Here is a 13,596-nt window from a genome sequence, read left to right as displayed (position 1 = left end):
AGCCATCTTGTTTCTTCTGATCAGTCCCTAAATTACTTGGACACAATTAGGGACCAAGGGGAGCCTACATATGAAAGTTCAGAAAGATCCATCCATTGCAAAAAATAGCGATAACAAACTTTCAGTCAAAATCCAAGATGGCCTCCTTTTGGCTATTTTGTTTCTTTTATCACACCAAAAACCAAATGGGCACAATTAGGGACAAAGGGGAACCTACATATACAATTTGAGGAAGATCCATGTAGTACTTCTCAAGGAAATAGTGATAACAAAAATTGCTTACAGACAGATGGACCACAGACGCAGAGCAATTTGAATAGCCCACCATCTGATGATATTGAGCTAAAAACAAACGTACATACAGCTCTGGACTAAATCGTAGGTGATGTACATGTAAATAGTCACATCTCACTCTCAAGGTGGACATCCTACCATTAGGATACAAGGAAATTCCCACTAACTGAGACTAGTAAGGTGACCTGTATTTTACTTTTACAGATACCATTTATTCCAGCTGATACATGTACATCAATCAATATGTTTTCTTCATCTTGCAATCCAGACAAGAGATCCCAGAGGAATCTTGGTATCCACTATTGCATGATTTTATTTGTTCATGAAAGGTTGGATCTTTTCCCTTCCTTTCTCTTCTTTCTGCTTATTTACTGAAAATTAAACAAAATTTGGCAATTCCTCAAAGAAATAGCAATAATATTCTTTAACTGTCAAATGAAAGATGGTAGTCTGTCAGTATTTTGTTTTTCTACTCCAAAAATTTAAAGGGCACAAGGGACCAAAGGAAACTTACATATCAAACAGATCCATCGAGAACTTTTCAAGAGAAAGCAATACAAATGTTTCTTGCAAATTCAAAGATGGCTGTCTGTTGGCCATTTTGTTTTTTCCAAGCAGAATCAAAACAAAAAGGGCACAACTAAGTACCAAAGGAAACCTTTATATGAAATTTGGGGAAAATCCATTCGGTACTTCCGAAGAAATAACTTTAACAAACTTGCATTGTCAAAATCTAAGATGGCCTCCTGTCTGCCATTTTATTTTTCATTTTCTTGCTTTCTGAGATAGATCCATCAAGTACATTTCCAGAAACAGCAATAAAAAGCTGTTATTATCAAAATCCAAAATGGCCACTTCTCCACCATGTTGTTTTTTGGATCAGTCTGAAAATGGGACAATGCACAACTAGGGACAAAGAAGAACCTACAAATAAAATTTGCAAAAGATTGATTAGGTACTTCTCAAGAAATAGCAACAACGAGAATTCTTTTATGACAAACAGACCACAGATGCAGGGCAATCTGAAAAGCCATGATGGGCTAAAAACAACACTTTGATTTATTCCCCATGCTGTATCAGCAGGTACAATAAATATCACATTTTCACAGCTACAAAATACATATTCCTGATTATATCTCGATAGATGCCTTCATTGATAAGAGAAATTCTGTTTGGATTAACTAACAATATCTGATAACAGTACTACCATATAAACAAGATGTCTGTCCATTAGGTAAAACTAAAATAAATCAGAATCAGTTTCACTGTTGAACTTTGTCCTAGGAAAGATAAATGCATATATTGCAACTATTTGTGGCCCTCACCCAGGGGATAACCATTTGTATACAGTTGATTTGTCTTTAACTGTAAGTAGTTCACAAACCATTGACTTTACCACCAGTCACTATACAAGGGTCACTTTTCTGTAACCATGCTGATACAGTCAATGCATTAAGGATATATGGCATGGTAACCTAATGCATATGTACAGGATGTTTAAGTAGTTAAATGTTGAGCTCAAAATTCATAGTTACCAAATTTTTCTGTAAAACATCATAAAACAATGAACCAATAATATAGTGTGTTCAATTTCACATTTTTAATCATTTTTACATGGAAAAATATAAGTTTGACAAAAGACGAATAAAAGAATTATTCTGTGCAGAAACTTTTTGACATAATAAAGACATCTAAGCAGAACTTTTTATGAAACCTATTTTCTTTACGCACTTACAGAAGTAAGAGCATTAATGGCCTCTTATATACTGTGGAATCATTAATCTGATGGAGTATTCTTTTTTCAATTTATCTGTTGGTACTCTTCATTCATGATTTCATGTGTCCACAAACTATTGAATTAGTATAAATTAATTTATTGAACAAAATTTTCATGAAATTTTCAGTTTTGAAAGCCAGGAAAAATTATCCACACAAAAGAGTATGATTTTACAGTAGATATACATATACAAAAATATGATGTATTTTAGATTTTTATAACAAATAACAATGTAATTAATTCAGTAGCAGTAAATAGGATTATGAATAAGAAATTCTGCATCAACAGATGTTTATTTATAATCAAATTAATAAAAAAAAGTTATCTTTACCAATTACTTTGCTTAATGAAACATGGAAAGAAGCGAAAAGGCAAAGTCTGGGATTCATGGCTGACCTAGATTTATCAAGTTTGGAAAGTGTAGATAGTGAGATCCAGTTTCAACTGGCCTAAACTAAATGCCTGATATTTAACTGATTGTATTTCAACATCAAACAATGCTGACCTATATATATATCAAATATCTATACTCTTCCTAACCAAATACAGGAATATATATATTCATCACAGTATGTATAAGTCAGAACTAAGGAAATGTCAAGCAGTGGTACATCTGTACAATATTTCAATATTTTCAGCAGAGTAGAGTCATGAACCAGATGTGTAAACAATATTGTCGTCAAGTATACAAAAATATATTTGCTGGGTGAAATGAATTATAAAGGGAGATAACTCAAAATTAATTACAGTTCTAATCAAAACTGGGTAGAAACAACATATTTGGAATCACTCTGGCAATAATTGTGCACAGATATAACAAACTGATGAAATATAACTGGCAACAGCACCTCTGCTTAAAGCTATACATTTATAAAAATGATATTCACACTCAAACATTACAAAAACCATGCAAGCATATGATACAACAAATCTGTTTATCTGCAATGTCAACCTTGAAAGTTAATTAAACAATGAAGACTCCTTCAAAATGAGGATCATATCCTTTTGATATCATTGTACATTTGAACTTCAATCACACGAGCATAAATTCCAGAGACTAGAACCAATGCTGTGGTTCTTGATGTAAGTTTGGGTGTTCCCGATATCCCCTGCTCGGATACCACCCGGTATGCAGGGTGATTGAGGGATAGGGGCTCACAACACAAGTACCAACCACAACAAGCTCAGCATATGTTGGTTGTAGGTGTATTAATCTCATCTAGACGAGACGAGATTAATAAACCTACAACCAACATATCCTGAGCTTGTTGCGACTGATACTTGCATTGTAAGTCACAAAAGTTTACTTCTGAATTGTCCTCACAAAGAATCACCATCAGAAATAGAGATGAAATGCTTTTAATAAAACATGTCAATATACATATATATATATAATGCAAGGTACTGTATACCTCCCAATATATTGTGTACTTTTCTCTGGAGAGGAAGATGCAAATTATCTCATGAAGTTATAGAACATACAAAATCACTTAAATCATCAAGGACCTTGTTCATACGGTGACACAGATCATGTTGACTGTATATGACTAATGTATATTTAACAATAACTAATGTTGGTAATTGTATTAGTACCTACTCTTAAAACAGGTCTGTGCTTAACTTTTATCATAATACTAGACTGTTAGGCCAGTTGATATGACCAGGTCATAAATATCGTGAGACATATAAAACATGTAACAGTACTTTGGCATCATTACCAAATGTCACAATTTGTGGACTCGGCAGTGAAAAATACCCAGTCAGAATTTGTCTGATGAAGAAATCATTGACAGATTGATTTAATCTTATTCAGATACCCATGTTATGGTAAATGTATTGAACTTGTTTGTTTACTTCATTACAACATGACCGCACGTTAATATCGCCAAAATATATCTGATCAGAATCAAAATGTATGTACAGAGAAATTTCACCCATTGAATCAGATAAACAAGTAGAAAACTAAATTTCTATATAGAATGAAAATTCCAAACAAGGAACTTGATGATATGATAAAAAGAATCTCGATTGACAAGGTGCCATTGTACTGGATGCACAATATTCTAATATTGTATGTTGTTTAACATGTACTATAAACCAACTTTCTTTGACAGGTAGAACTTTCGTAGTCTCAGTAATATCACAAGTTTGTAGCGATATACCTTTGTATATTGTTCCATAATTATGGCATTTAAATTGTTCTTTAAATTCTTCCTTACATAAGCCTTACCTGGGTATATTTGGTAGCTAATTGTCTATGGCAGTTGTGCTTACTGGAGGACTGAGGGACATGGGTCAGTAGTGACCTGTTCATATAAGATCAAAACAACTTTTGACATCTTATTAACAGCATACTATATCTAGAGGGATAAACCAGTCTAATAAAATTCCAAAGAAGGTGTTTTGTGTTTTTGTTAAGACAGCAATGTGAAGGTCAATAAGTGATCCAGTTATAGAATTCAAGTATTCTACTGATCTCGGGGACTCCACTTAAGTGGTCCGTGAAAAACTCAAGGGAATAAATTATTTTCGACACTGAATTTAACTTTGAATTAAAACAAAATGTACTGTACATGTAGGTTCAGGATAAATTACACATCAGATAAATAGCTATCACACAGTAACTCTGGTTAACTATGAAATCTGTCTATTTCATGTCCATTAATTTTTGTGATGTTGCTTTGATCATGAAACTGCGAAGATAAGTCGCCTGCAAAAGAGGGTTGTTTTAAAGTATACTTTAAAAAACCTAAATGAAGATGTCATATTTTAACAAATCCTTTTCAATCAGACAGAATGTCAAGAACACAACACACTGTACTTTGAATTAATATGTAATTAATCTACATAATTTTCTCTGAATTGTAATTCTTTCTGAAGAATCCAAGGTGGTTGCATCTGGTTACTTCAGACTGATCATATTAGCTGACCTCTTCAGAATATGAATTTTGCCCCTGATGTGTCTAGATCCCCATATTTGCCCCCTCCCCCACCTCCACAGCTGCCAGGAGGTTCATCATCCTCATCACGTCGCTGCCAATTAAACCAGGAAGAAGTGCTTGCTGACCCTGGCCTTTTTATTTGGCTCTTCTTTCGTGCCATAGTTTCTTGTTCCTGGGGAAAAAATCAAAATAGAATAAATGTGTTTTTCAAGAGACAAACTTTTAAATTCTAAATCTTTTCAGAGTAGGCAGGAGGTAATTATTTTAAAGTGTATGGAAATAAAGACTTTCTTTCCATAAATGCAGTAGATACAGCATGAAGTCAATTTATTTTACTCTTTGATAAATCTGTTATACAGTATACCAGATGCTAGACTAGAAACATTTACCTGTAAGAACATAGCATTGTCTTTACCGAGAGTCATCCGAAGGTCCATACGGAGTGGAGGGTCAACATCTTTAGATAAATCTGTTATACAGTATACCAGATGCTAGACTAGAAACATTTACCTTTAAGAACATAGCATTGTCTTTACCGAGAGTCATCCTAAGGTCCATACGGAGTGGAGGGTCAACATCTTTAGATAAATCTGTTATACAGTATATCAGATGCTAGACTAGAAACATTTACCTTTAAGAACATAGCATTGTCTTTACCGAGAGTCATCCTAAGGTCCATACGGAGTGGAGGGTCAACATCTTTAGATAAATCTGTTATACAGTATACCAGATGCTAGACTAGAAACATTTACCTTTAAGAACATAGCATTGTCTTTACCGAGAGTCATCCTAAGGTCCATACGGAGTGGAGGGTCAACATCTTTAGATAAATCTGTTATACAGTATACCAGATGCTAGACTAGAAACATTTACCTGTAAGAACATTGCATTGTCTTTACTGAGAGTCATCCTAAGGTCCATACGGAGTGGAGGGTCAACATCTTTAGCTTGAAGAGATTTGTTCATATTCAGTTCCTGTTTCTCTGCATTTTTTGTATCAATCCTTTTGTAGAACAAAACATAAGCTGTGTCTTTTGTAAATCTTTGTGTAACATCACAGAAAGAGCTATAACTTGCATGTGAGACACGATTGTCATTGAACAAATACCACTTGTCCTGCAAAAAGTCTACATCATCCTCACTTTTGCAGTTGTGGAGGCTATCACAGATTGTATCAGGATCACAGAAAATGGAGTGACGTGCATAGGAATAGTAGTGGCCACAATCAGAGGACGTTCCAGAGTGGACCACCACCCCACATAGTCCATACACCTCACCTCGTTTTGTGTTCACATTCACACCACACTGCTCTATCTGTCCAGTTACTGCACTACGTAATGACTTTCTTTTATTAACATCCTCTTTTGAAGAAACTGGTGGATTTTCCACAGGAAGGATCAAAGTTCTAGGGTATTTGACCTCCTGGAATGTCTTTGATCTTGTCTGGAGCTTCACATTATAGGAGAACCTAAGAAGAGTGAGGATGAGGTGATCAGGTGCCTTGAGCACCTTGAGTTTCCTCTCTCCATCCTGCAATCCCCCACACTTATCACAGTGGTACTTATTGTCACCTGTCAACTTCTCTGGTTGTAAGTAATACTGAAGCAGATCATTTAGATGGAGCTGTTTCACTGCCATTGTCTTAGGCTTTGGCGATGAACTGTTAGTGGTGGAGGAGTCCTTTGGAGGCAATTCCTCTCCTGATTTAGTCTCTTCAGAATTTTTCTTATCATCACCACCAACTAGTGTCATGCCATCACCAGAATTTTCTGTGTCAGGAAATGCCAGAGGGATGTCAGAGAAATGTTCCATTCTTGAAGACTCACTCATGCAATTTAAACAGGTATAAGTTGTAACCATTTTCCCACCAAAGTGTTCACGAACAGTTGTTTCCAAATCATCATCAGACTTTTCTTGACTGGTTGCCATGGTAACATCCCCATCTTTATCCTTGCCACGGTTATTGGTCATCTCTTTTTTCAGATCCAAGACTTCTTGTTCATGCAGCTGATCAATCAGGTATTTGAGAAACTCTGAGCAGTCCTGCTGGTGACCTGCTGTGAACCATGGGGGTCTTGCTGTCCGCAGAAAGGTCATAGCTGCATATGCAGGTCTCTGAGGTACAAAACAGAGATTATAATAACATTTAGTTTCCCTAAATAATCATTAGACAATTTCAGCAGTGACAAATCGTAGAGATATAATGATTGCATATGTATGGTGGACCCTCAGTTATTCAGACAAATTCATTCTCCACTAAAGTTGTCCAGACTGCAAGTTTTGTCAACTGGCCAATCTACCAAGATTTGTCTCCTTTGATTACACTAACATTGAGTCGTCAGTTTTTACTGAGAATACAGGTATTTATGAATGTCTTTTATTGTCTAACTGTATTTCATTTTCATAAATGATTGTATATGAACTAAAAATTCAGAAGTGAAAGCTGTTGTTATCATGGATAATATTGAATGTCTGTTCTGTATCAACACTGATATTTTACTCACAAATATGATATATCTATTGATTCCTGCTTTCTAAATATGGTATGCACTGCATCCAAATTATTGCCGCATGTTTTGGATGGTAATTTCTTGATAAATAAGACAATCTGGAACTAATTTATTTATTTTGTTTTTAGAATCATGTGAGTCAGTTAAATTCACTGCATAGTGAGCACTTAACCTATTATATACATGTGGGAGACTCAATTATTTGAAAACTATAAAATACTATAATTAAAAAACTGAAAACATATATCTGTCTCTCAATGCATTCATATGCAACACTTACATTATGAAAATCTGTGACCTGTTTTCCTATGTGAATGATGGCCTCATTGTTATTGATCAAATTTCACTTCATATTTCTATGATTTGCATCAAATGTTAATTTAACTTCTTTTGTTTATTTCATCTTAGGAATGATTCATGTTGTGATTACTATAAACACTTAAAATACAAAATATCTACGAAACAACAATAATATTCTCTCATTAAATATTTGAAAACAAGAATGGACAAAGGCTTTTTCTTTGGTGGTTTTTTCACAATTAATTAATTTTGACTTGTAGAAAAGAAAAAAAAAATATAATAAAAATCCAACTGACTCTTACATCAGTTCAACAGGTGAATACTTTGATGATCTGGCAGTGGTTGCTATGACTACACAGTGTCCAGCAGTATGCTTCACACGGTTACAAAAAATATGCAAACTATTGCAGGATTATCACTATGAAAATTCCATTCCATTCCAAAAAAGTAATTCTGAATCCTGCATTAAAATTTCTGGACTGATGAGTACAAGTAACATTCCTAAACATTTCTGTCTGGACTGTGAGTTTTGTGAACTATTAATTTCTGCATTATCCTGGGTCCACTGTTTCATTGTGGAGAAATGATTACCATGGTACCTGTAGATATTGACATACCTGTGTATGGCTGAGAAATGCAAACACATACTGCAGCTTCACCATCAGGGGTTGACATGGAGATGGGGCATGTGCTAAAACTGCTCTCCTAAAACTGAATATTAAGTATGCTCTTATATAAATGACACTCAAATTGCAAATGATTTATTAAATGTTTTTCAAGCGCAAAATTTTCGCAATAAAACAAAAATGAAATTTTTTAAGCATTAAGAACTTATTTAAGGCCTTAGCCATCAAATTTGTTTATGATGAAAAAAAGTTTAAGCAAACAATAAAAAGTGTCCCAGGATATGCATTTTTACTGCTGAGAGTACATTTAAATGTTTATCACCAATGTGTGTTATAGGGCCATGACACGATTCGTTGAAAGATCATTACATCGTCATTTACATGACAAAACTTATCAATTGACTTTATGATTAAGTATCTTATATTTTCTAAAATTGTTTCAACAACACATTGGCAATTTAAGGTATTTAGGATCAAGCAGTTGTATCATATCTCTTATATGTAGTATTGTCTCTACGATTGGAAATATTGTAGTTATGTGGTGGTTAGTCAAACCTTAATGATTCCTGGTAACACATGATATTATCATTGTAAAGCACTTACTCATCACACATATACAGTGTCTGTATGACACTGTTAAGGAAACAAGTATTTCCCAGGTTGAAGAGCCCCGTTTTGCCAGTCTCTGATTTCTGTGTGACTTTAGATATATAATTAGCACTGTCAGATTTTTGTGCTGTCCACTTGTTTTCCTCCAACTTTGTCCTCATAGAATCAGCATCAGGTTTTGGAAATTCCTACAACAAAGAAACCTCATAGGCTTATACTGCAAACATTTTATATGTGTACATAGAATGTAACAGAGCATCATGGCGTTTTGGCCAGTCTAAATGTACTGTAAATCTTCTGTTGAAACCCTTTTTCCTTTGGTCCATTTTAAGTATAAATCAATAATCATTTAAAATCTTTTATCATCAACAAAACAGCTCAACTTTTCTAGAGCCATATCATTATGAAATGTTTAATATTTCTGCTTTTCACAACCCAGGTCATATGCCACCATTTTGGGTCACATGATATATTTACATCACATTCATTTTACTTGGTTATGCTGTTATCACATCTGGTTATAATGCTTTTTATACTTTTTATTTACAAAATGACACAACAGTACATCACTGCAACCATCCTGACGTAAAAATGGATTTATTCTTTAAAATTTAATTACTCACTTTGTTTTCAGCCATAATGAAAACTTAAGTCACCCATTCCTGTTGCAATTTCACATCACTTATTTCTATTTTCAGGTTTGGTCATCATTTTCAGTATTAGCCACACAATGATAAAGTCATTAGCACAATTACTGACCTTGAAAAGCACCAGCAGAGAATCATACAGGTCAGGGTATCCAGCATGAAGGTACATGCAGCAGTGTAAGACATCTGCTATCCTACTCAGTGCATGTTGGGCATCTGCAGATTTCTCCTGTTTTAACTTCCTGTATATGACTGGTACCATGGGAAGTACCTGCAACAAAATACATTATCGCTAAATGGTTGTTCCATTACTGTCTTCATTTTGTGATGCACCCATATCTGGCTATAAGCCAGACCATATCTACTTACTATTCTCAAGAACAATAACAGCTACATCACTATTCCCTAGCCTTATTGTCCTGTAATAAACTCAGTCCCTGACACTGAGTGAGATGTAATGTGTTGACCCCTGAACTTATTGTCATGTGATAAACCCAGTGAATGACACTGAGTCAGATGTAATGTGTTGACCCCTGAACTTACTGTCCTGTGATAAACCCAGTCAATGACACTGAGTCAGATGTAATGTGTTGACCCCTGAACTTATTGTCCTGTGATAAACCCAGTCAATGACACTGAGTGAGATGTAATGTGTTGACCCCTGAACTTATTGTCCTGTAATTATTCCAGTTCCTGACACTGAGTCAGATGCAATGTGCTGACCTCTAGGCTTGTTGCATGATAAAAATAGAAACCAAATGCATGTATGCAATCTTAGTAGCCTGAGTGAAAGTAGAATACAGTATCAACTGTTCCTACCAACCCGAGATGTTTGTAAGATTGGAACAACAGTAGCCTGAGTGAAAGTAGAATATAGTATCAACTGTTCCTACCAACCCGAGATGTTTGTAAGATTGGAACAACAGTAGCCTGAGTGAAAGTAGAATACAGTATCAACTGTTCCTACCAACCCGAGATGTTTGTAAGATTGGAACAACAGTAGCCTGAGTGAAAACAGAGTACAGTATCAACTGTTCCTACCAACCCGAGATGTTTGTAAAGTTGGTGTTGTGGAATCAATCAATTCAGACCTTACTTTAAAAAGCAAAATCTGGTGTCAATATAATTAAAAACATTAATACCTTGTGGAATGGCTCTGGAGAATGTTGAAAGCTGAACAGCATATGGGATAAAACATTGATTGCAGAATTGCGAACAAAAGGGAAGGACACCTTCTCAAACACCTGCAGAGATAAAAAAAAAAGGCTTCAAATAAAGAACTTCAGTACAAAGCTAATCAACTTTGTTAAAATTATCCACTAATTTCATAGATTAACTGCATAAATTAACTGCATGTTGATTTTACTTTTAACTTAAGTGTAATTATAAAAACAACTCCCTAGTACATTGCACTGAATGTGTAATACAATATTAAATTATTAGAATGACAATTACTAACCTGTTCAATCTTTGTCTCTGTAACACTGATTAGAACACTGTATCGTTTCACTGATGCCAAACCCTTTAGGAATGCTATAATCCACTGGTCAATATTTCTAGCTGTGGGCCACTGCAGCCAATCAACAATCCTCTGCAGGGCTGCGGTCATGCTGGCATTATCAATGTTCGCATTGTTTATTGTGAATTTCACGATAACCTTTAACATTTCTGTTGGTATGTACTGGGCAAGAGCACCAAGACAGAAAGATGGTTCAACACTAGCTTCATCAATAGAAGAAATTATACCAAAGATTGCTTTAAGTGACATCATTACCACCTCAGTGTTGCTTCTGTCCCAAATATCTTTTATCAGACTAGAGACAGTTTCTGCCTCAAGCACATACTGATGAACATCTTCATGGCTTTCTGGAACAGAACAGATACTAAGTCCATCTATAAGAGCTACACAAAAACGTCCGGTAAAGTCTCCCTTGGGAATACAAGAACGAAATTCCTTCAGAAACTTGGCAAAATTTGAAAGGCATGGAAGAGAGGGATGTTCTCTGATGTAACTGATTGCCTTGGCTTCAATAACCTGCATGTGGCCGCTACACACCGACGAGCGCTGTAAGAGAATCATACTCTCATGAAGAAGAGAGACTGCATTTGCTTCATTTCTGTAGGTACTGGATAAGAGATTCAGCAGAAATTGACGATTAAAATATTCTTCAAAGACAGACAGATTGTATTTGGCCCACAGCTTGTACACAGACAGTCCCTCACTTATAGCTACATCTGAGTCTCCCTCCAAATACCATTTAACCATCAGCTCCAGGACTGACTGTATCACCTTCACAGGCTGTGGGTGAGAACCTCGTGCAGCTATCTTCTGAATCAGTTGTTTTTTCAAGCTGTCTGGATGTGTAGAAGACAGGATTCCAACCAATATATTGTCCATCTTGTTTGTTCCAAGACATCAATTTATACTTCTGATTCAATCTGAAAAAAAGCAACCTAAAGTGTTTGAGGAAAACGTATTGTTAAGTACTGACAAAAGTAAAACTGAATGATTTGACAGAAATTCTTTGGCATGCTGAGTTGCCCTACTAGCATGACCATACCAAAGGACAATTTATAACAGAGATGATCTCTTTTCAAGTAGGAGTAGAAAATGCAGAATTAACTTTGAAACTCAAATGTGATCAACACATTTTTATATTGATACCGATTTTCCTTTAACTGTTTTTGTTGTTCAGTCTGCTATTTTTTCATTTTTAAGTTCAACTGATCAGTATATCTTAATCGGTCGCGTGTTCAATCCCTTGCTAGTAAATCGTGATCAGGAACGTGTGAAATTTATGACATCACTACATAAGTACTTACATTACGCTTCGTCTTGTTTCATTAAAGTTTTTTATATGAAAATTTAGTACTATGGTAAAAAATTATCAAATTAATGTTGGACTTTTAAAGTACAGGAGTAATCATAGGTACATTGTATTTATACACTAGTCAATCGCGTGCAACCTATTTTACCAGTGATATACTGTATATGCCCACTGTCATTAAACATACGGTTATTACAGCCAACAGTGCCTCCAACACTCTAAGGTTTTGACAATTTCTACTTGCGTCTTATACTTACTTATGTTTACCACGGTTTCATACTCAAGAGTCGTTCAAAACATCGGCTTCTTTTTTTTTCCTTTTGGACCAGTCTGCTTGCTTGTCATTCTTGATAGACGTTTGTAATCTCTTTTGTGAAGAGTTCCCCTTTCGCCTACCAGCTTCGAAAATCTCTTTCTCTCGCTTAAATCAGAGTCTGACCAAAATTGATGAATTTATAACCTTGGTCATACATATGACAACTTTAGAAATTGTAGGAACTTCAAATATTGGATTTAAAACACCAAGCCGCATTATTATATTTTTAGATACATGTACGTATTGCGGAATACTGACGCGTACTAAAGACACGTATAATTTCACGAATGGACCAAAGCTAGCGGAATACATCGGATCGAAACACGGTGGCTTAACTTTACTGTTTTCAAAGCGAGAGAAATGCAAATCCACAATTTAAGGGTGTTCAGTAAACATTAATCGCTTGAAAAGAAGAGTAGGCTTGTTGAACATGTAATTATTATTTTATAGCTTGACTTGCGAATATTGGACATTGTCCGCAGTCCCAACTTCGTAAACTAAGCTTGTCAAACAAGAAGAGTAGCTTATTGAATACTTCAAGTTTTAGATAAATTAATACGAGATTTCACAGATTTTCCCTCGCCAACCATCGCATAATCTTTACTTGTTCTTTATGTTCCCTTCTTTTATCAAATTTAAACAATATCTGATTCAATATATATTCAACAATTTTATGCATACATATATTACATGCACATAAAGGACAGATAACAAGTTTTGAGCTTATCTTTAATAATTTCTCCCTTC

At 35.1% G+C, this 13,596-nt stretch overlaps 1 protein-coding gene across 1 annotated transcript; it reads right to left on the bottom strand.

The window, feature by feature from the left end:
* Nucleotides 1–2,214: 2,214 nt before the first annotated feature.
* LOC132550178 (ubiquitin carboxyl-terminal hydrolase 35-like) lies at nucleotides 2,215–12,843 on the bottom strand. The gene is made up of 8 exons (XM_060214211.1): nucleotides 12,791–12,843; nucleotides 11,165–12,144; nucleotides 10,848–10,949; nucleotides 9,818–9,976; nucleotides 9,053–9,246; nucleotides 8,441–8,534; nucleotides 5,887–7,128; nucleotides 2,215–5,185 (listed from the first exon to the last, which is right to left on the bottom strand). The coding sequence occupies exons 2-8, from the start codon at nucleotides 12,101–12,103 to the stop codon at nucleotides 5,006–5,008; spliced, it is 2,910 nt and encodes a 969-aa protein (XP_060070194.1). The 5' UTR covers nucleotides 12,104–12,144; nucleotides 12,791–12,843; the 3' UTR covers nucleotides 2,215–5,005.
* Nucleotides 12,844–13,596: the final 753 nt, after the last annotated feature.

This window comes from Ylistrum balloti, unplaced genomic scaffold, assembly GCF_031769215.1.
Source record: "Ylistrum balloti isolate Yb309-2 unplaced genomic scaffold, AGI_CSIRO_Ybal_v1 Utg370110, whole genome shotgun sequence".
Lineage (NCBI taxonomy): Eukaryota > Metazoa > Mollusca > Bivalvia > Pectinida > Pectinidae > Ylistrum > Ylistrum balloti.
The sequence above is the reverse complement of the archived record's forward strand: the minus strand, read 5'-3'. Positions and strand labels throughout refer to the sequence as shown.